At 37.6% G+C, this 22,388-nt stretch overlaps 9 protein-coding genes across 11 annotated transcripts; 7 read left to right on the top strand and 2 right to left on the bottom strand.

Annotated features, from left to right (window-relative positions):
- The first annotated feature begins 221 nt into the window (after nucleotides 1-221).
- Nucleotides 222-446, top strand: LOC108145741 (drosomycin-like). Its single transcript, XM_017271304.2, has one exon. The coding sequence runs from the start codon at nucleotides 231-233 to the stop codon at nucleotides 444-446; it is 216 nt and encodes a 71-aa protein (XP_017126793.1). The 5' UTR covers nucleotides 222-230.
- Nucleotides 447-1,257: 811 nt separating this feature from the next.
- Nucleotides 1,258-1,593, top strand: LOC108145738 (drosomycin-like). Its single transcript, XM_017271301.2, has one exon. It carries the CDS (start codon nucleotides 1,296-1,298, stop codon nucleotides 1,509-1,511), a length of 216 nt encoding a protein of 71 aa, XP_017126790.1. The 5' UTR covers nucleotides 1,258-1,295; the 3' UTR covers nucleotides 1,512-1,593.
- A 1,262-nt stretch (nucleotides 1,594-2,855) lies between these two features.
- Nucleotides 2,856-3,217, top strand: LOC108145716 (drosomycin-like). The gene has a single exon (XM_017271277.2). It carries the CDS (start codon nucleotides 2,911-2,913, stop codon nucleotides 3,118-3,120), a length of 210 nt encoding a protein of 69 aa, XP_017126766.1. The 5' UTR covers nucleotides 2,856-2,910; the 3' UTR covers nucleotides 3,121-3,217.
- A 2,019-nt stretch (nucleotides 3,218-5,236) lies between these two features.
- LOC108145709 (drosomycin) lies at nucleotides 5,237-5,567 on the top strand. The gene has a single exon (XM_017271270.2). It carries the CDS (start codon nucleotides 5,295-5,297, stop codon nucleotides 5,502-5,504), a length of 210 nt encoding a protein of 69 aa, XP_017126759.1. The 5' UTR covers nucleotides 5,237-5,294; the 3' UTR covers nucleotides 5,505-5,567.
- Nucleotides 5,568-7,177: 1,610 nt separating this feature from the next.
- Nucleotides 7,178-8,546, bottom strand: LOC108145708 (phosphatidylinositol N-acetylglucosaminyltransferase subunit C). The gene is made up of 2 exons (XM_017271269.2): nucleotides 8,004-8,546; nucleotides 7,178-7,763 (listed from the first exon to the last, which is right to left on the bottom strand). Exons 1-2 carry the CDS (start codon nucleotides 8,502-8,504, stop codon nucleotides 7,404-7,406), a joined length of 861 nt encoding a protein of 286 aa, XP_017126758.1. The 5' UTR covers nucleotides 8,505-8,546; the 3' UTR covers nucleotides 7,178-7,403.
- Nucleotides 8,547-9,321: 775 nt separating this feature from the next.
- LOC108146060 (dolichol-phosphate mannose synthase subunit 2) lies at nucleotides 9,322-11,422 on the top strand. Its single transcript, XM_017271874.2, has 2 exons — nucleotides 9,322-9,708; nucleotides 11,286-11,422. The coding sequence occupies exons 1-2, from the start codon at nucleotides 9,600-9,602 to the stop codon at nucleotides 11,420-11,422; spliced, it is 246 nt and encodes an 81-aa protein (XP_017127363.1). The 5' UTR covers nucleotides 9,322-9,599.
- Nucleotides 11,423-11,518: 96 nt separating this feature from the next.
- Nucleotides 11,519-13,711, top strand: LOC108146058 (alpha-protein kinase 1). Its single transcript, XM_017271870.2, has one exon. The coding sequence runs from the start codon at nucleotides 11,519-11,521 to the stop codon at nucleotides 12,533-12,535; it is 1,017 nt and encodes a 338-aa protein (XP_017127359.1). The 3' UTR covers nucleotides 12,536-13,711.
- Nucleotides 13,712-13,719: 8 nt separating this feature from the next.
- LOC108146057 (striatin-interacting protein 1 homolog) lies at nucleotides 13,720-22,235 on the bottom strand. The gene is made up of 4 exons (XM_017271868.2): nucleotides 22,129-22,235; nucleotides 16,668-17,569; nucleotides 14,735-16,473; nucleotides 13,720-14,065 (listed from the first exon to the last, which is right to left on the bottom strand). Exons 1-3 carry the CDS (start codon nucleotides 22,210-22,212, stop codon nucleotides 14,751-14,753), a joined length of 2,709 nt encoding a protein of 902 aa, XP_017127357.2. The 5' UTR covers nucleotides 22,213-22,235; the 3' UTR covers nucleotides 13,720-14,065; nucleotides 14,735-14,750.
- LOC108146059 (probable phospholipid hydroperoxide glutathione peroxidase) lies at nucleotides 18,700-22,064 on the top strand. 3 transcript variants are annotated; one of them, XM_017271871.2, is made up of 4 exons: nucleotides 18,701-18,817; nucleotides 20,042-20,255; nucleotides 20,869-21,192; nucleotides 21,651-22,064. In XM_017271871.2, the coding sequence occupies exons 2-4, from the start codon at nucleotides 20,052-20,054 to the stop codon at nucleotides 21,840-21,842; spliced, it is 720 nt and encodes a 239-aa protein (XP_017127360.1). In that variant the 5' UTR covers nucleotides 18,701-18,817; nucleotides 20,042-20,051; the 3' UTR covers nucleotides 21,843-22,064. The 3 variants fall into 3 exon arrangements, with proteins under 3 accessions (XP_017127362.1, XP_017127360.1, XP_017127361.1); XM_017271872.2 differs by lacking the exon at nucleotides 20,042-20,255 and adding an exon at nucleotides 19,012-19,149 and having other exon boundaries at nucleotides 18,758-18,817; XM_017271873.2 differs by lacking the exon at nucleotides 20,042-20,255 and having other exon boundaries at nucleotides 18,700-18,817.
- Nucleotides 22,236-22,388: the final 153 nt, after the last annotated feature.

The raw sequence follows: 22,388 nt of genomic DNA, 5'->3' as shown, positions 1-22,388 counted from the left end.
TGAAAATATTTAAATTTAAAATTTAAATATTTGACTATTTTCGGAATTGATTGAAATGTCTGAAAAATTATGTTAAATTTAAACCATATTTAACTCAAATAAAATATATTGCAATAAAATTGGAACTATTGTAAATGTTATATTTTTCACCTTTCACATTTTGAGGGGTCTGGTCCCTATATAAACTCACCAAATGTTGCTTAAACCTCAAATTGAGAATACTGGTTACAATGGTGCAGATCAAATTCCTGTTCGCCATCCTCGCTGTGATGACAATTGTTATCCTAACTGCCAATACCGCTGAATCAAAGGATTGTCTTTCTGGAGCATTTAAAGGACCTTGTTTCGCTTGGAGTAGGGAACGCTGCAGGCGAATTTGCATGGAGTCAGGAAGACCCAGTGGACATTGCAGTTCCAGCATGAAGTGTTGGTGCGAACAATGTTAGGGCCACGTCCTTAAAAAAGTGAAAAATTTAAGATTTATGTGAATTAAAAATTGAAAGCCTGATATAAAAAGTTATCTCTTTTCTTTTTTATCTTCTGACCTATTGCGGCTTAAAGCGTTTTAATATAATTTGTTGATCCTTAGTAAATTAAACATTTTAATTTAAATTTAATCTGCCCAAAAAATGAAGTATCATTTATTGCATTCTATGGTACTGCTTTCAATACACACATGCTATTAAAAATAAATACTTTTCTCTGTGAAAATAGTATGCTGGCAATAAAAAAAATGAAATATTATCTATCTGGGATTCTGGGACTTTCAGTTCACCTAGCTTATCTATTTATTGAGTTCCAACACGTTAAATAGATCCAGGTTCTTTATATGTTAAATGGTAAACTTAAATTGTGCTCAAAAAATGTTTTTTCAAATCTATATAAATCAATGCAGTTAAAATGTATTGTTTTTAAATAATGTTCAAAACATTTAATTGACTTAAAGTTCAGACATTTCCCAGTTGCTAGAAACAAGAAATTCTCTACAACAAGCATTGAAAAAAGTAATTCTATTATTCTTGATACGAAATAATAAGATAATGGGCTTCTGAATCGATTTTCCAGGTAGCTTATCAATTTTAGATAGGGATCCACGTTTAATATCGCAATTAATTCACGCAGAATATAACACAAAGTATGTTGAAACATACTGATGCAGTCAGCCATATATTTCGAAATTTATCTGGAAACCTGAAGGGGTCTAGTCCCTATATAAGCTCCACCACAAATTGTGGAGACCAAACGTTGCTCATAACTCAAATAAAGTACCAGTCCTCGTGAGAATACCAGTTACAATGGTGCAGATCAAATTCCTGTTCGCCTTCCTGGCTGTGATGACAATTGTTGTCCTGGCTGCCAACACGGCTTCAGCCAGTGATTGTCTTTCTGGGAAATTCAGTGGTCCCTGCTTCGCCTGGGATGGAGAACTGTGCAGGCGACTCTGCAAGGAGGAAGGACGAGTCAGCGGACACTGCAGTGCCAGCATGAAGTGCTGGTGCGAAGGATGTTGAATCAAATTCTTTTTAACAGTGTACAAGCTTATAAACATTATAAGCTAAATCTGTATTGTACATTTTTCATATAAATATTAATGAAATAAATACCAAATATGTTACTCACTGCAAGAAAATGTAATAGTTTTAAAGTATTTCCTAAACCTCTAATAGTGTTTATAATTAGGCAACATCCTTGCCTTGCAAACTTAAGAAACGAAGTAAAATAATGATGACTTTATTGCCCATATCTCTAAGAATAGGAAATTATGTGTCATCGATAGCAGGTTATTGACTCTTATTTCCGATAAAGCTTATCCGACCATGGTAATGGTAACGTTGCATACTGAACACAATCGTTGTCAAGTAAATAGGTATGTTAAAGGGCAAATGGTACATTGGGTTTTTCAAATATTATTAACTTTTCTCGTTCGAGTTAATAAGCTCAAAAGTATGCCTTCCCAAAAGGTACAGTGAGAGTAAGTGATTAGCATTTTCACCACAATGCAGAATCAGCCCCGTAAAAACAGGTCTTACCGCTTTTTAAAAACTCGGGAAACTACCTTCCGACTATGAATTATGACGATATATCAAAGCCATATATATTTATAGGTAAGAACAAAATTTACAACAAAAGAAGCAACCTTAAGGCAAGCCGACAAAAGCAATATATTCTGCATATATAATTCGATTTTTATGCTCCGACTATCAATGTCCTATAGTTGCTATTAAAACATTTGAATCAAATATGTTGTAAAACTTTAAAAATAAATATCTGACTGAGTTCAAAATTGCATTTATAATATTTAAATTAAATGTACTATAAAATCGAAATATTAAATACAATGCATATTTAATTGCTTGATGTAATAAAAAAAAATTTTAATTTTTCTCGTGATTAATATTGCGAAAATATCTGTTACAATTTCAACGTCAGTATAAAATAGTTCCGGTATATATTTTGAAAGATAGCTTGATAAAATGCCTACAATTTTTTTCGACATAATTCAATTTTCAATAGTATAAACTATCAAACAAACCTGACATGCCATATTCATTGATAGTTTTCATAAAGAAAATCTATTTTTAACTATACTTAAATAAAGGGGGTGCCCCTGAGAAATGCTTTGAAATGTGTATCGTTGAAATCGAGTACGAGTCTGTATTTGTGATAACTTCAGCCGGAAAATATGCTATTATTAACAAATCCACTGTTTTATTTATCTGTAATTATTTGCAGTCTGCTAATATTTATCACAATTATCACAAAAAGCTGGCAGAAACAAAATCGCCGGGGAGAGCGATTCGGACCCTATATAAGGGGCTATTTAGAGATCTTAATCTATTAATCAAGACCAAACTTTGTTTTGACAGCATTGCCCTATTAACAAGAAAAACCTCCCTGAAAAGTCACAAGATGCAGATCAAGTTCCTTTACTTTTTCCTCGCGGTGATGACGATCTTCATCCTGGGATCCCAGCAAGTCGATGCCGATTGTCTTTCTGGAAGATATAAAGGTCCCTGTGCCGTCTGGGATAACGATACTTGTCGTCGTGTTTGCAAGGAGGAAGGACGATCCAGCGGACACTGCAGTCCCAGTCTGAAGTGCTGGTGCGAAGGATGCTAAGCCCGATTTCCCGAAACTTTTTGATCGAAATGAAATGAAAATTTACATAATGTACCACCAGTTGAAAAAAACAAATAAAATACAGCAATGAAATTAATTTTTTAATTTATTTGGGATTTTGCAGTATAAGAACTTGCCTTTTAAGTCTGTTATAAATAGTACAGTCTAATTGTGTTTGTTCAGTCACAACTAGTTATTCCACTACTAATGACTAATTGCACCTAGTTTGGTTTTCCCTAGCTTGTTCAACCGTGATAATATTGATCTTATTGCACTGGGAAATCAATATATTTAAGAGGTATTATAAGTTTGATAGTAACCGATAATTGCATTTTACTTATTTTACCAAACTATTGTTAAGTCAGCTGTTGCGAGAATGAAAATAATTCAAAGTATCTGACTTAAAAAATTCTCAAATTGGTCTTGAACTTTTACAAAATAGATTTATTTTTACTTATGCAAATGTATAGACCTTAAGACCTTTAAATTTGTATGCCTTAGATATTAGAATTTCAAGTGTTTTAGATTTTACAGCCGGTGTCGTAAAACCACAGGTCTCTTTAATATTTATAATTCCTAAATTCTTATGCAAAGCATTATATATTTCATAACAACACATTTTCTTAAAAATCTACACATAGAAGCTACTTAATAATGTTTATATTTATTTAATATCATAAATATTAAAAAAAAAATCATTCACAAATACAAAAATGATTTTGTAAGTTTAAACGGTTTTAAAACTTTCCTTTGAAACTAATAACATTATCACATTATTTCACATTATTATACTTGACACAATAAAAAAATCTCTAAAACCATACATGATCCAGAATATATTGTTTAAGAGTTAAAATCCCGTCCTTCCACATGTTATATACTTTTCAAGGTAAGAAATATGCTCCTTTACACTTCGAGTAAGGAGTGGTAAATCAAAAAGCAGAAAAAATACGCTTTATTAAGCCACAACTCATCGGCATAAGAAAAATATGTTTTTCTGGAATCGTTATCTCTGGGGAAGTTAGTTCACACATGGGAAATTTTTGGACGGCTGTTGTTGTTATCATGTTTTTAATCTACTACCCAAGCGATTTAAACAAGATTCTTTATCCAAAGCAGCAAAGTCAAATATGAATCTTTTGCGCTTTAATAATTTGACAAATGAAAACAACAAATTCAGGTAAATAATAATAGGAATTAGCAAAACATTTTGCACAGCTGTGTGAATTTCAAGATTTCAAGGGCATCACCGCGAATTGGGGGAACTCCTCGAGTGTGTGAACTAGATAAGTAGGGCACTGTGCTGCCAAAAATCTTGTGGACCAGGCAATTTCCAGATTATTTTTGAGCTCTCGCTATTAATAGCCAACAATTGCTCGTCATCACATTGATATTTAAATATTTTAATCTAATGCTTAAAGCTCTCGATTTCCGAAATTTCTGGGGTTCTTTTTCTTAAAAACCTTACACCATCTTATCCTTGCATAACATTTCTGAGACAAATGTGAATTTAATATTTAAAGATTTAAATCAATCTTAACTTGATTGAATTTCTTAATTTCGTTGTAGTTTACAACATTTTCTCTGGGTTTTCTTATAACTTATTTTAATTTTTATTTTTAGGATTGCTGTAACGCAAAAGTGTTTTTGTTGTAAAATTTTCGTAGACTTCCTTTAAAGTTTGAAAAAAAGTAATAAATTTATTAGTTTTTTTATAAGAGACCTTTTGGGGATTTTAAATATAATAATTTTAGTTATTAAATTTAATAAAAAAGGAAAATCTTTATTAACTACTATTATTAAACCCCTTCATTGGGTGTTGTTATCATAATATTTAATAATATTAATTTCGTTATTCAGCAAATTGGTGAACATTTTTTTATGTACAAAATTAGGATTCGAATTCCTACGAGTTTAATTGGTTTCTTAAGTCTGTGTTTGAAATTTAACCAGCCGTAATGTAACCAAATACACTATTATATTTAACTGTAATTATCTGTTAATAATTATCACAGTGGAGATGCCGACGCTGGCAGAATAAAATTTCCGGGCAGAGGCATACCGACCCTATATAAGCGTTTACTGAGAGTATCTAAACCCATAAATCAAGTCCGAACTTTGTTTTGACGGCACTGCTCTATTTACCAGTAAAAACCTATCTAAAAACTGACAAGATGCAGATCAAGTTCCTGTACTTTTTCCTCGCTGTGATGGCGATCTTCATCCTGGGAGCCAAGGAAGCGGATGCCGACTGTCTTTCTGGAAGATATGGAGGTCCCTGTGCCGTCTGGGATAACGATACTTGTCGTCGTGTTTGCAAGGAGGAAGGACGATCCAGTGGACACTGCAGTCCCAGTCTGAAGTGCTGGTGCGAAGGTTGTTAACATCGAATCCCGAAACTTGTAAATTGAATTTAATAAAAGCAACAGTTGACAACTACTAAGACACATATTTGCTTTTAAATATTCTGGGATTTTTATAAATTTTTATTAAGCGCTTGTCTAGTAAACTAAAGCCATTTTGTGCTATTTAAACAAGCAGATTTTGGTTACTTAGTAATAAAGTACTTTTGCTACGGTTGGTGAAACTTGATTTGCGTTTTTCCTAGTTGGTAAAGTGTTGATACTATGTCAATATTGGATATTGTAAAGATTAAGGCGTCTTTCAGTCTTAAAATTATATATCAGACATTTGACTTATATTTCAGCCAGTTTGTGTTAGTTTAGTTATAAACGATAGTTACCTTTTCTTACTGCGACTTGGTTTTGTTTCCCAGAGCTATTATCGGGTCTACTGTTGATTGGTATTCTAAAAAGATTAAGAATTATTGAAATTCACTGAAGAGAAGATAACTGAAAAATAAACATCTTATCAGAAAACGATGTAAGTTTTTGGAGTTTCTATCCTTAGAGATAATAGTGCGGACTTGTGAAAATATTGGATTACTTTAATGGGACTATGCTAACTTTGTTTCAACGAGTTTAATCAAAAAACATTAACCCTTTAGTTTGATGTATATCAACAAATATATACGTACTAAAAACCATGCAAATAACGATTATTTTAAATTCTGATTAAGCCCTTAAAAGGTCGTGCAGTTAATGAAGATGTCAGTCATCCGTATTTCGTACCCTCTTATTAAAGTAATTGCTTGCATTGATTTGCATTTGATTAGGTCGAAATCATACAATTTATGTATGTATGGGTTCCAAAATGCTTATTTGTTATCTATGAAACCAGTTTCAACCGCAGTCGGGATACGAGCTGCGATTTAATTTATTTTTAGCCATTTCCAACATTAAAAAAAATAGTACAAACAAAATTCTCTCGAAACTATTAGTTGCAAATTGTTAACCGCATTTTCCCCAGATTGTAAATCAATATATCTGGCTCTAATTACTTCAATGTAGCAGCACTTTAGTGCCCACTAATTATTGAACAAGATCTAGCCTTAAATACATACAGCCCAGTTATAATAATTATTTCTTACATTTTAGTCTTACTCTACAAAATCATTAATTTTGTTAGCTATTTTCTCAAACTCATTTATTTAATTGTTTAAAAACATATCTTTAAATTTGAGTTAGTTTACCAATCAATATTTAAAAATGTTAATTTCAGTGTAAGCCTCGAATTTCCGAGAACCAGTCTGCAAATCAACAATACTGCTAATGTATATTAATTTTGTTGATAAGTATTCAACAAGGAGCGAGTGCGATTTCGCAGAGTTTCTTTCATGTATAAATTATTGGGTACTGGCTTGGCTCAAATGGTAGAAATTAAAATAAAATCGTTCGATTCAACACCCGAAAATGGATTTTATCTTCGGTTTATAGATATTTTAAAGGTATTATCTATTAAGCTGCTCAAAATTTTTGTTTTAAGTCTGATTTGCTGGTAGTACTTTTAAGTATAGACAAATTTTAAATGAAACGTTAAGTTACTTCTAAAAAAAATTCTAGTTTAATATTTTCAATTTACCTAAAAACTATTTTACGTTGAATATAAAATAATTTTATTTAACACCCAAAGAGAACTTCACTCACAGTTAATAGACTATTTTAAAAATATAATTTATTAAAAGCATACTTATAACCTAAATTCATAATAATAAGATCAACATGGGCAGGAGCTCGGAATGAGTTTACAAAGTTATTAACAAAAAATGAACTTACAGAGTTAATAACAAAAAATTGTACGAATGGTTAGTGATTGGTGAAGTGCTCCCCGAGATCGCCGCCACCTGGTCGTGGCCGCAGCTGCTCTGAGAAGCTTAGCTGCCGCTATAAGTTCTCGTCCAGGTTCTCGTCGGTGTTCTCCTCCACGATGGCCTCGTCCCAGGGTCCGTGGATGTTGAACTTGTACTGCTGCTGCCACACGAAAATGAAGGGGCACACGAAGTTGATGAACACGGTGGTGGAGGCGTAGAGGTAGAGCACCGGTCGCGATATCCAGTACAGGGCCAGGCAGCAAATGGCAAAGATGGGCACCATGAAGCCAGCCCTCCAGTTCGCCTCCGTCATTATGGGATACAGCACAAAGAAGACGGCCGCCTCGACAAGGAGCACGAAGGCATGATACGAAGACGGCAGCCTGGAGGCCAAGCAAATGGCTCCAAATATAGCCGCATTCAGTGAGATGGCCTGGAATTACAATGCAAATGTAAAGAACATTACAAAATGAACAACTCATCAAGTTGTGAAATGAAAACGTTGGTCAATAAATACTTGATCAATTGGGAACGAATGATGAAGTAAACAGTAAAGTTAAATAAATTAAACAAGCTAATAAGTAATCCTTTGATCAATGAACCAACTAAATGATTGATCAAGTAAGACAATTGAATACGTTTGTTGACTCTATAAGCTGGGTGCATTCACTACCTTGGAGACCATGGCCACATCCAATCCGTAGTGACTGAATATCAGATTCCCCAGCAGGACGAAGAAGGTCATCGTGTAGATGGTGTCCGTGCTGATGGCCTGGGTGAGGGTGTGCAGCATTGGTGAGAACAGGTATCCGAAGAAGACCACCGTGACCAGGGTTTTGGAGTCCTCCCCGAGGAGCGCCCAGCTGAGACTCCTGCCCCGGTAGCACAGGTATCCAATGCCCGTAATCCCACAACTGGGCACCAGAATCGTGGTGGGCGATACCCTGTCGCTGAGCATCAGTTGGTAAAGTATCAGGAAGCCGGTAATGCAGGAGATCTGATTATTTAGCACCGTAATGCCGGCAATCGCCTCACTGAGTGTGTATATCCTGACATGCAGGTTGGTGCGCAGGTCCTTCAGGAAACTGGCATCCGTATAGTTGTCCGGATATTCGCGGTTCGAATATAGGTTCTTTACCCACGGCTGCCGTTTCGTTTGCGCCTTTTTTACCATTTTTAATTCGAAAACGAATTGTTTGTTTACATTCGCTAATGGGTCAATGTGACCAGATCTCGGAAATCCATAAACACCCGGCAGGCAAAAAGGTATTGGTATTTTAAAAATTGTAATTTTTTATTTAGAATTACCTCAAATCTAAAATGAATATATTTTGATGACCTAAAATGTTTGATCTTAACTTGATTAAAATAAAACAAAATTCCAAAATCAAATTAATAAAACGGGCTATAAAAAATTAGATTAAATATTAAACATATAGGTTAGTTTAATCCCCGATTAGGAAAAGTTGGCGACTAGACCGATTTATTAGAACAAGCAATGAAAACTTTTATTTTTTGGATTTTAGGCATTGTTGCCTAATATATATCAATTAAAAGAAAAAATATGTAAATTTAACTATAAACTTTAAGCAAACATTTTACAACGTTTGCTTAAAGTTTTTTTACAATAAAATTTAATTTGGGATTTCTTTAAAGAAATCCTACTTGTCACCATTCTGATGTTTAATTAACAGAACCTTAAAATACATGTAACCTGAACATTTAAATATGATCGGAGGTCGGGGCGTTTCGGAAGTTTATCCAAATCATCTCTAAAAATATAAGGCACCCATTTATATCAAATAAATATGTTTATTTTGTTTTGTTTAAGTCTCAAAGTAATTTGTAGTTTTATAAATATTAAATTACTTTTTTTGTAATAAATTTATTATTTCATTTATTTATTACCACTCAAATTTTTTTTTGAAAAACTTTCTAACTACGAATGTAAAATTGCTTAAGCATCCCTCGATTTTGGTATTTCCCAGTTCTGCCACCCGGTCACACCGTCAATAACACCTTAGATTCGGACAATTTTTGGATCACGCACTTGTTTGTTTTGTTTACACAATTTACCAAGCACGAAACTCAATCGGGAGCTGCGACTACTTGGGGATTTGTCCGAGAAATCGAGGATTAGTGGACAGTGGAGTGGAGAATCGGGGAGAACGCCCCATGAGCAGTCTTCCGCAGAAATCGCCGCCGGTTGTCGCGTGTCTTTTCGCCCGAAAAACGCCAGAATTTCCGAGAATATCAATATCAGCTATTTATGGCTTCGAATGCGCAACTCGGGAAAATCATTTTGATATCCGCAATCGCCGTGTTCTTCTACTACTTTTTCTGGGTGGCCGTCCTCCCGTTTATGCTCATCGATGAAGGTAAACACGCCATATAGATGTAGATATAACCATTTAAAAGTCGGTGATTTTTCTCTCGGTTATAAGTTTTATTGAATAATCTGGCGCGCCTCTTTTGTGCAGTAATTAAAGTGATGCCGCGGCGTAAATTGGTCACGATATATACGTACATAGGTACACATTGCAAAGACAGTGTGGGTATTTCAAATCAAATCCTCAGAGGTCACCACTCGAAACCGGGGTTACCCGGAATGCGGCTCTATGAGTCTCTAAGCTCGGGTCAAGGTCACCGACGAACAGAGATGAGGAGTACAGTAGTCACCGGCTATATGCGCAGGCGTTTTTCACATAGTTTGCTAAGAAATTATAATATTGTTTTAAGATTTGTCAGCAAACTTATTTTTCTATTATTAAGAGATTATTATTATCTAAGGAGAATAAGCCCAAAAACAAATTTAATATTTTTACAGTAGACGGCTAAAAAAATTAGTATAACAAACTTCAACAGAAATAGAAATTTTATTTTTTTAAGCGAAGTTTTCATTGAAACTGCAAAATTTTATGATTCAAGTTTTCATTTATAAACAGTATCTTTTATAGCTAGGCATCTTTACAGTAGTTTGTTTATTAAAATAGCTTTAAAACCATATTTTTTTAATAGCTTATGTTAATAAATGACAAATTTTCTTTTTTATTACCGCATTACTTGAATTAATAAAAAAATCTACTTTATTAATGGAGCTAAACAAAAATTCGACAAAAGTTTAGGTAGGCATATTCCCCTATTAAACAAGGTTTTCAGCTAGCGAAATCGCTTGTAGATTTCAGTGTCAGCAATAAACATTTTCTTTTTTATTTCACCTGTTGGATATAAACTATACGCCCCATTGTTGAAATAACAAGCATGGTTTATAACAAATTTAGTTAGAGATTAAATATCAGCAATGAGCAAACGTTTGTTTACACCATTTGTCATACAAATTACGTTGATTTTGATTATTTGTTACATATAAGCATCATTTAGCTACGTAGTTTTTATACAAACAAATTGTTTTCGTTTTCACCATACCTCCTAGCTTTTTTTTCGCCATTTAAACGATTGATGATTTTCATGCCGTGACCAATCTAATTTGTAGCATTCTACACTAACCTAAAAATACAAAATCTAATCTTAAAGTCTTTAAAAAAGAATACTCTACAAACACAGGAAAACAATCGAGTTTCGCATTTCCCTTTTAACTTTCTAAAATAATTAATATTAATATTAAATTAATTGTAAAGGCAAAAACTATCACAAATATAGTATTAGTATTAGTAATTCTATGTTGATAAAAACAGTGAGCCCTTATTGAATTCTACCTAATTACAAAAAACAACTTAAAGAACAAATTAGGACAATTATAGTCTTAAATTAAATTTACTTGTATTATCCTTGTTATACCCCACTTTTCCTGTCAAAATTGTGATATATTAAAATATTTTTTGGGCTACAAAATTTTAAAAATTTTTTAATTGGTAATTACTTTGGCAAAGTAATTGGCAAATACTTTGACGCCTCATTGAACTCTGTCTAATCAACTCTTAATTTTTACCACCAGGTAATCCCATTCGACTGTTCTTCCCACCGCTGAAGTACGCATTCATAGTGCCCACTGTGTTCGGGGTGATCTTCCTCGGCGGCATTGCCGCGTTCTCCTTCTATCACATTTGGAGCCTCAGGTTAAAGCGCGATTAAGGGGTTATCACTGCCCTGTTGTGCGAACGTACGATTCCGATTTTGATTCTGGCTGAAAAACAGGAATAGGTTGGGAGATAGTCTGTTGTAAACAAGATGCCGCAGTGGCTGGTGATTGGAATCTCGGGCGTCACCTGCGGCGGCAAGACGACGCTGGCCCACAGTCTGCACGATTACTTCAAGGGTCTGAGTGGAGCGCCGCTGTGGAACTCGCCCTACACTATTGGTGAAGTGCGTCTGATCTCGCAGGACGACTACTTTCTGCCCGTGGACGACAAGCGGCATCAGCGGAATGAAGCGCTGAATGTCATCAATTTCGAGCTGATCACCTCGCTGGACATGGCCAAAATGCTGAACGACATAGCGCACATCATCAAGGGGGTGGCGCCAGAGCCACCGGAGCAGCAGCTGGTTACCTACGCCAATTTCGAGCACTATGCCATGCAGTTCCAGCAGCAGTATCACTACAATGCCAACTACTACAAGCAGGTCAATGGCTATCCACCGCCACAGCAGCAGCAGCAGCAGCCAAGGCTACACCACCAACACCATCATCATAATCACCACTCCCAGCAGCAGCAGCATCATCATCAGCAGCATCAGCAGCAGCAAATCCACCAGCAACAGCAGCAGGCGAGGCACATCATGCGTATCAATGCCCAGATAGCCGCCCAGCTGAGAGACAAAAAGATCAACTTCCTCCTGGTCGAGGGATTCATGATCTTCAATCAGCCGGAGCTGCTGGCCCTGTGCAACCTCAAGTACCATTTCCATCTGCCCTACGAGAAGTGCTTCGAGCGGCGCAGCAAACGCACCTACGATCCACCCGATGTCACCGGCTACTTTGAGCTCTGCGTTTGGCCGCACTACGAGAAGAACTTCAGCGAGTATCGGGATTGCAAGGACATCACATTCCTCAACGGGGAGATTGCCAAGGAGAAGATCTTCAAGTTCGTGCTCCAGCGTATTGTGCACTACTTCGAGGAGCGTTGCGAGGTCCCCACGCCAGCGCCACCCGCCGCCTGTCCACCGCAGCAAAAGCGCTTCGGAATGCTCTACGTGGGTTCCAGCAATAACAACGTGATGCCCACGGCCTGTCCCATGGAGCAGTAAATTGTCCTTCTTTAAAGCACAGTGTACAATAAAGGAATATTGTATATGTTATTAGGATGTTGAACGGTTCAAAATTGTTTGAATTGCTTCCCAGATTGTACATTAAGGCTTAGTTTTAAGCAAATCTAAGGGTGGTTCGATTTTTGATTGACCTAAAATATCTAAATTTACTTTGGTACTATCTTCATCGTTTTTGGAACTTAAGCTAGCAAAATTTCACACAAAACAAAAGTATTCCATTTAAAAAGTTTTTTGAAACATTTTGTAGGTTGATTTTTGCTTTAAAAGTCGTTTTGTTAGATATAAAATCCATTTTAACCAACGTAAAGTTCAAAGAAATTTGCAGTATTTTTTAGAAAATGTCTAGTTTGCCTAGCTTAGAATTTGCTTAAAGTTTTCAGCAAACAAAAATCATTTAATTCGAGCCTTGTGAGGATTAAAATCAGTTTTACAATGTGAGCATTAGTTCTGAAATTGATTTTAACCAGTATTGTTTAGAAAATATTTTTTTTGCCCAACCTTAAGCTGCTTTCCGCAAGGAATAGCAAAATAAAATGTCTTAATTAGATCTTTGTGACTATTTAAATAAATTTTAGAATGTGAGCAATCGATCTGAAGTCCAAAGAAATTTCCAGTATTGTTTAGTAAATATTTTTTGTGCCCAAACTACAATTTGCTTACACCCTCTTTTGGCTAATTTTTCGAAAACACAAATCGACCCGCCCCTAGAATATAACTTTTATTAGTTAGTCTTTATTTTGTATTAAGATAGTTATAGTTATGGGTGACATGGTCTGTCTCTCTTGTGGAGTATGCACTTGTGACCAGAAAAACGTGTGAAATGAAGAAACTCGGTTCAGGAATTCATATTTAGCTGTGCTAACTATTACACTTGTGTATTGTTTTACTATTACGTCATGGAATTTTGCAAAAACCCCACAAACGAGGCATTTGGTGAGTGGGCCGTTTTTATGGAGTCGAAAAGTTATTGTACTATATAATAGATATTTATATATATATATATATATATGCATATGCACATGCACACCTTGTAAATACCGTATAGTGTATAGTTACCAAGTTTAAACCTAGCTCTAAGACTATGACCTAATAGAATTCTATTTTTTCTTGTGCGAAACAAAACACACATACGAATAAACAGACATTTAACCGAAATGCAATCGTTTTTCGAACTAGTTAATTTGTTTATTTTTCGCCGCAATCCGGATTAAGGAGCTCATGGAACAGGACAAATTATAAATATATATAAATCATAAAATATAGTTAGTAATCGCTAAATATACAGGCGGCTTGTCATCGCTTTAAGGGGTATAATTTTCGCGTATTCTAGTTAGTGAAGTGGAGCGACGAAGTGGCTTGCCAAATTATTGCCAATTCAGTGAGTAGTTGGTGTTCCAATCGTGGTGGTCGGGCTACATGGATTATATCAATGTACTTCTTTATGCTTACAATTAAGGTAATAACTTTTTGCTTATATGATGCTTATGGTTGATCCTCAGGAGGCTGCAGCTGGAATTTAAAAGTTTGATTTTAATTAATGTGTGAGAAATGGGACGCACAAAAAAAACTTGTAAAATACAAAAATTGTTTCCAATTAAAAAATGTTGATTTATCATCTTAATCTTATTTTTTTTTGTTTATATTTTAGGACTTTGAATAGTAATAACTAAAATAGTTAAACAAATAGTATTTGAATTGTAGAGTATCTATGTTAGTAGACAATCGTCAAATGTTTATTATTAAATATTAGGTTCAGTGGTTAAAATGGCAGACTAATAATGTATGGGTTTAGTTCAGGCCCCGCTTTTGCAGGTAAATTTTCATGTTTCTTAAAAAAAAATCCTTCCTTAGTATACAAAGTTAGGTAAGAGCGCGAGTTCGACTCCAGTGCAGACAAAAGAGCAGAATAGTAAGTTATCTAATAAGAATAAGTAAATATAAAATTTATTTTATAAATAAACTATTATTTTCAAAGCAAATAAGTGGCATTACAAAATAATAAATTTTGTATGGATAGTGGCAACAATTATATATTATCTCCAACGATAGTTTTATAATTCGATTTTTTCCAAAGCCCTTAGAAAACAAATGCCCTCATGAGTTTTCGTACAGTTTTAACAATTAAATGGTATATTTAACATGTTTTATCTCAGTGTGTGGGGTGCATTGATTACTCACCCATGGCTGCTCTTTCCTAGAGGGCATCCCAGTCGGTCTGACTGTTGTAGACCTCCTCCTCCAGCCACACCGCATAGTTGGCCTTGAAGTAGTCCGTCAGCTCCACCTTGCGATCCCACCAGCCCGAATGGCCGAAGAAGGCAAAGTCGGAGTGCGTGAGGATCTCGTCGCTGGGAAAGCCACCCTCGACGCCATAATCGTTGAGCTGCTGCTGCTGATTATGACCGCCATTGCCACCGCCGCCGCCTCCGTTGTTGCCATAGCCATTGGCCTCGCCATTATTGCCACCACATCCATTGTTGCCGGCCATCATGTTCGATTGCTGGGCATTCTCCGCATTCTGGGCCGCCGTGCCATTGTTACCGCACTTCTGGGTGGCCTCCGGATAGCGCCGCAAGTTGAATCGATCCACGCAGGCACGCAGCGTGCACTCCTCCGCCTGGAAATCCCACGGCCGCGACTCCAGATCATTGCCAAAGGCCCAGTCGTCGTTCAGGCGATGCCTAACCTTGGAATAAATTGCACTCATGGTCTTCATGTTCGACTTGCGCCACTGGCGGCCCAAGTACTTGGTCTGCATCTTAAGCAACTTCAAAACATACAGCTGCATCATGGCATGACGCACCTTTAAGGTCTTCTTCAGAATCGGTGCCGACTTGAAGACCACCAGCATCATCACTCGCGAATGCTTCCATTTGATCAGTTTGTTGAGGATGCGCAGCAAATTAATGCACGAGAACACATTCCGCCAGGAGTAGGGCTTATCGGACATCTCACCGCCGTACACAAAGCTATCTCCACTCAAATCCGGCTGTTCGCCAATCACACAAGAGGGAAAATCCAGCAGGGGTATGGAATTCTTGGTGTTCACATACTCCGTGATTGTCTGGTTGAAGAACTTCAACACCAGCGGTATGCAGTTGGCAAACACCAAGTGCTGGGACATGAACTCGAACTGGTAGACATGGTTAATCTTAAAGTGCTTTAGATATAACAGAATGATGGCTGAAACAGCCTTCACAATGATCTCCTTGTGCCGACCCATGTCGACTGTTAGCTTGGTGGATTGCGTGGCCGTCTGCGGCAGCTTCTTGGGCAGCACATCGGCCATTATGTTGATGCTTTCCGTCTTGGATTTGGAAGTGGGTGAGGCTGCGAGTAGGACTTTCAACAAGGCAATCATATACTGCGGCAGGTTGGGCAATATTGCCTGGTAGAGCACTTCCGCTGGGGTCAGCTTGATCTCATCCTCGTGCGTGGAGATGGGATTCCTTGCAATATCCTCCTCCTTCTTGATCTGCACATCGGCCAGACTCATGTACATGTGTCGCTGCAGCGTCTTGAAGCCCTCGTGAATGGGTTGCGGCAGTCCGGCCAGACTTTCATGGTCGCCAATCAGTGAGTATCCAATGAACTTGTTTCGTGAAATATCCAAGAACTGATCTATGTCCTTCTGCCGCACCTTGGGCGTCCAGGGCAGGCGGGCCGTGATCTGCACTGGCGGCACAGCAGCGGGAGGCTGCGTCAGACTGGGCTGGTTATTGGGATTGGCCGTGGACGTGGTGGAGGCCGACGAGGAGGGATCATCATATGGCCTATAGTACTGCGAGAGCTCCTCCTCTCCGTTCCCGCCATTGCCACTGCCATTGTTGGCGTTGTTGCCCTGACCCTCGTTCCCACTCATCTCCATGTCAATCTGCTCCGGTTCGTCCAGGAAGCGCTGCTTCATCAGGGAGCGTCTGTTGTGGCAGAGATTTAAATAGTTAATATAGGTAAATAAATCATCTATACAGCTGCGCTCAAATTTTAAAAATAACATACAAAATGTTTTAAAATTGGCTTTTAAACTTTTTTTTTTTAGCCATTTTTATAAGCTTAAAAACCACTACTATTTTGACTGCAACTGTGACGTGATTTTATGAACCCCTCTTACTTGAAATTCCTTTTGGGATATTGGTTTTCTAGAATATCAGTGGCCGTAGCGGGTGGTGAACTGGCCCTCATGCATTTGGTGACCTCCAGGGTATCCTCGGTGATGGGTTCCAGACCCACCTTCAGCCGGTACTCGTTCTTGAGATTCTTGAGCACATCCATGCCGCCCAGACCCAAAAGTGAAACCTTCCACAGCAGCAGAACCACTTTCTTCATGGGAAACTGTGGTGCTGCGCCACTGCAGAACCTTGTGATCATGCCGAGCAGCTTGACAGCCAGCAATTCGCCATCTGGCAATGGGGAATTGATCTCCTGGGCAAAGGATTCGGCCAGTTCTTTGTAATCCTCGCTCCCGCGATCTCGCTCATCCCGTATGGTTTCTGTGATGATGTAGAGCACGGAGAGGATGACCCTGATGTCCGTGGAGTCGACTAGCGTGACATTGGTGATCTTCACGGCCACAATATCGGGGGAACAGGCACTCTCGATCTCCATGTTGAGCAGGTCAATGAAGGAGGCGAATACGCCAAGTTGATGGAGCACCAACACATTGTCCCTGGTGATTTGGTGCTGCTCCTCATCCGATTGCACCTCCGCCCAGCATCCTTGGGCCAAATAGAGGATGCAGCGGGCGGCCTGCATGCGAAAGGAACGATCGGAGACCTCCAGTTGGTCCACCAGTTTCATCACAATACCCCGCTGGGCAGCCGAGTCCTGTTTCTGCCAATTGGGCGGCAGATCGTAGAGTTCCATTTGATCCTCGAATGCCTTCACATTCATCTGGAACTCACTGAATTCCGTGTAGCTGTAGAGCTCGGCAATCTCGTTTTGGTAGCCATCCACATCGGAGTACACGAAATCCAGATCGGGACCATCGCAGTTGGCATCCGCATCGTGGGTGTCCTGCTCGAAGGAGTTGTTTATGGATGAGAGCATCATATTTTAAAGCTCCTTTTTCACCACAAGGGGATCTCCTCTTTTCACCGCAAAAGGGGATCTCTTTGTGTGGGTGTGTAGGTGTGTTGGTGTGTTAGCTATGCGTGTGTTTGTGTATCCTGCGGCGGTGGGCGTTGCGCCTGCAAAGGGCGTGGCTGCTCCTGCTCGCTGGTTTTCCCCACTCCGTTTCTCTAACAGGCGAACATCCTAAACATTTCCGGGTTCATTTCACTAGGATTTTGTCTATAAATTTCACTCGGAAATTTCACGCCAATAACAAAAAAAATGCACTATGGAAAAAGAAGAAAATTCGTGCGACCATTTGTGAAAATACTGAAATACTGACTATCTGGCAGGGCCGGGCGAACGGGTCTGGCAGCGCTGTCTGGGATTACTGGTATTTATATACTCCTATTATTTATGTTTGATAAATATTTCTTATTTTTTAATTTATCTACACAACTACAAGCTAACAGTGAAAATAGTGATGGGATAGTATTTATATTACGATTTAATTGCTTTTAATGTAATATTTAAATAAATAATAATAATAATTTAAATATAAAGATTTTGTCTGCATTTTTCTCGTAATCTATAAGCTTTACGCGAAAAACTCTCAAAACATGAAATGTCTATTTCAACCGGATCTTAAACTTTTGTGTAAAGATTTTATTGATGAGTTTATCTTATAGAATTTATGGAAAGAAAACAAAAAATATTTTACGTAAACATTCCTGAAAATTTGAAACTGATCGGGCGTTGGGGCTTCCGGAAGTAACACCTTCTAAACAAATTTCCTTGCATCTCACAAAATATAACTCAATATTACAATATTAATTAATGAGTGAAAAAGGAGTATAATGCTTGACTGATTGATATTTTCCTTTTAAGATTTCCTCTTGATTAAAACTACGTTTGCCACGGTTTGTTACCTAGTTAAAATTATTGATTATGATTACTATTTCTATAATAATAACAAATATGAAGAAATTTAAAAGTTTCTATAACAGTTTTGCTTAAAATCCCCGCCAGACCTGACAACTCTGAAAAAGCTTTTTTCCAATATGACCAGACGGCGAAACTAAAACAACGCATTCTCAAAGAATCTTACGCACACATATAAAATAGGGTTTTCGCAAGTCGCCGGTTGTAGTTTTATTTACGCTTCGAAAGAAAGTAAAGTGCTAAAGATTACTCATTGATATTACGACATAAGTAAGCCCAAACAATTTAACAAGTGTTTTGCTGCAGATAAAGCATATCGGCCGTATAAAGCACAGCTGGCATTCAATAATAAAAAAAAGGGAAAACAATCGAGTTTTGTACTTTGCACCCTATTTTCGTACATATCACCGTGATATTGCAAAATTCACTCATTCTATATTTGTATCCCTGCATCCGAAAATCAGTTCAGATCGTGGTGAAATCGAAGATATATAGTCGAAATATATATACTGAACAACACAATGGCCGGCCGTTCCATCGCGCACTTTATTTTCGGGTCCATAGCCATTGCTTTGGGTTCGTACATCTACTTTACCATGCAAGTAATTACCCAGAAAATCATACCTTCCTTCAAAATTGCTGTCAAATCAGTTTGTAGTTTCAAATATTAATGGCTTGCATGCGAAATGAGCAGCAGTAACAAGTCGTCGATTGACGTGGGCCAATCCTGACCAGGATTGCGTGACCCAATCCTGACCAATTTCTATTAAAACGTATGACTCATCGGGAATATAGATATAACCCTATTCTTTGACCCTGATGCATAATGCATAGTCACCCTGACCAGTGGACAAGGAAATCCGGATTTGGGCATAGGGGTGCTGATAATCACCACCTCATAAATACACAACTCTCAGACGGACTTATCAGTTTTTCGACATTTAGAATTCTTATAATCTTCAATGTGCCCTAGTGGTTAATCAGAAAACACTTTAATGTCCAGCATATAAACCACTATCTTTTACAAAAATTAAAAATAGAAATTACTTATAGGTAACCTAAGCTATTCAGAATTCCTCAAAAAAATAATCTATAATCTTAAATGTTGATCATTGGTCAATTAAAAAAAGTATATTATTTGACAAAATTCACTATATCTTTAACGAAAACAACGATTTACAAATAACAACTTACATATTCTATAAATGGAACAATTTTGAGTCACTGATATTTATAGGGTTTATAACAAAGACATACGTTAATCTTCTAAATATTTTATTTATTTTGGTTGAATATATTTATTTTTACTAGAAAATTTTAATTTTGTATACCAACATTTTAAAGAAACGTAATCCTTTTAAATCATATACAGTTTTCTAGTTCTAATTTTCCCGAATTAAGTACTCCTACACTATTCTACCCAGTGAAATATAAAGTCACTTATTCTAATAAATCGACTGTTGCTTAACTTAAATTCTGCCTGGTTATTTGCAGCGCTTAAAGTATGAGTCTCAGGCAGTTTCAGAACATTTCCCGCCAGGCCCTCAGGTGCTATTCAATCAGGCGGACCCTTGGCCCCGCCCTCGAGCTGAGTCAGGGTCAAAGGTCGGGGCTGCGCCTCTGCACCGTCCTTCTTCCCGTGAGCTGTGCGGCCACATCCGCTTCCTCAGCCGCCTCCTCAGCCGCCCAGTACTCCACAGCAGCTGCCGTGAGTAGTGCTGACAGACTACTATATAGTTGACTAGTTCTTAATCTGTTGACTAACTCAGTTGCTTGTCTCTACGCCGAACTAATCGTTGTTGCCTCTGCCTTTTTGCCTGTGTTCTTTGTTTTCTGTATTATATCTTTTGTAGAATGGGTAGATTTTGATACAGAATATTTTTATGTTTAAAGAAAAGTCATATATGCATATTTAAACAACAAAAGTAATAACTTGTCGATTTTTTCCCATTTGCTAGAAACTTCATTCATTGATATGGTAATGGAAACGATTATTTTTGTTGTCAAAAATTAAACCTATGTTAAAACATATAAAGGACAGAACGAGATTTCAAATTTTATAAGAAAATTAAAGAGACAAATTCCTTAAAGTATAACTTAAAAAGTTAAAAACTGCAAAGAATGTAAATTCTTTAGGACTCCAAGACAAGTTTAATAAAATATTATAAAAAAGTAACAAATATTGCACAGCAGAAAAATTGTAAAATTTATGAAATATTTAGTTTGAATCTTTCTTAATTTCTTTATCAAAGATTCGACCCATTCTATTCACACCCATTTAATAGTATTCCTTACTGACCCCTAATTTCCCTTGCTTCCAGATCGACATGTCTGCTAACGGAGATTACAAGAACGCCGCCTCGATCTACGAGTTCACGGTGAAGGACACCCATGGCAATGATGTCTCGCTGGACAAGTACAAGGGCAAGGTGGTCCTGGTGGTGAACATCGCCTCCAAGTGTGGACTGACCAAGAACAACTACGAGAAGTTGACGGATCTGAAGGAGAAGTTCGGCGAAAGGGGTTTGGTCATCCTGAACTTCCCGTGCAATCAGTTTGGATCCCAGATGCCGGAGGCCGATGGCGAGGCCATGGTGTGCCATCTGCGCGACGCGAAGGCTGATATTGGCGAGGTCTTTGCCAAGGTAATACTAACTAAGTAATATGTTATACTTACATCGCTAGCCTTGTCCGTTTGTCCGTCCGTCTGTCCGTTTGTCCGTTTCTAAGCTAATTAGTCTGTTTTAAAGCTGCCTTGATGAAACTTTTCCTTTAATGGCAGGTAGTATATAAGTCAGAAAGACTATATGATATATCGCTTCAGTTGGAAAAATCCGAAAAATACTAGAAAAATAAAGTATAACTTTGCTGTATTTCCATTTTTTGGAATTTCCCTTGAAATATAGTAATGTTATACGGTTTTGGTTTTATAAAAAACGGACAACGATTTCACATAGCTTTTATTAAAACCATCAAAATGTGCACTGTTTTTAAACATATGCACTTTAAAATCAAAGCTGTCGGGTATATTAACTTCGGCTTGCCGAAATTATCTTGCTTTCTTGTTTGTTTTACCAGTTTACTAACTTTGCATACCCTTTAGGTCGATGTGAATGGCGATAATGCGGCGCCCTTGTACAAATATTTGAAGGCCAAGCAGACGGGCACTTTGGGAAGCGGAATCAAGTGGAACTTCACCAAGTTTCTGGTGAACAAGGAGGGCATTCCCATCAACCGATATGCCCCGACCACCGATCCCATGGACATATCCAAGGATATCGAGAAGTTGCTGTAGACGTAGCTGTCCCATGGATAAATGAAACCTATATCTTATGGACTGTGTTTTTCGCGTAGCCTTAGCTTGTAACAACCGCCTGGCCAACAGATAGTATTTTGTGGCTGGCCACATGCACCGCATGTTATATATACTATATATATAGTCTACTCTTTACTGGTTTTTGATTATTCCCACCCACAAAAACATAATAAACGCCATTTGTGGTTACCACACCAACCAGCTTATCGGCTTTTTTGTCCATGCCAAGCACGTATTTGGATTGGAGTCGCTTGGAATCACTTACCATGCTGAGGCGACCCTTTTGAATGCGCTTGATCAATCCCGCCATGTGGTAGACCACGGCCTCTCCAGTTTGGATGCACTGCATCTTGGCCGGTTTGTAGGCGTTTATGTGATCGTACATGAGTCCCCAGGTCGCAGTTTACGTCCCTGATCTGGAGTTTTACTTTGGAGATAGTTTTTATTTAGTGAATTTGAAAAAAAGGGCATGTCAAAATTGAGTAGAAAATGGAATTGGAAATGGATTGCTCCTATGGCAGGCAT

The sequence above is a fragment of the Drosophila elegans genome, unplaced genomic scaffold (genome assembly GCF_018152505.1).
Source record: "Drosophila elegans isolate 14027-0461.03 unplaced genomic scaffold, ASM1815250v1 contig_208, whole genome shotgun sequence".
NCBI lineage: Eukaryota > Metazoa > Arthropoda > Insecta > Diptera > Drosophilidae > Drosophila > Drosophila elegans.
The sequence above is the reverse complement of the archived record's forward strand: the minus strand, read 5'-3'. Positions and strand labels throughout refer to the sequence as shown.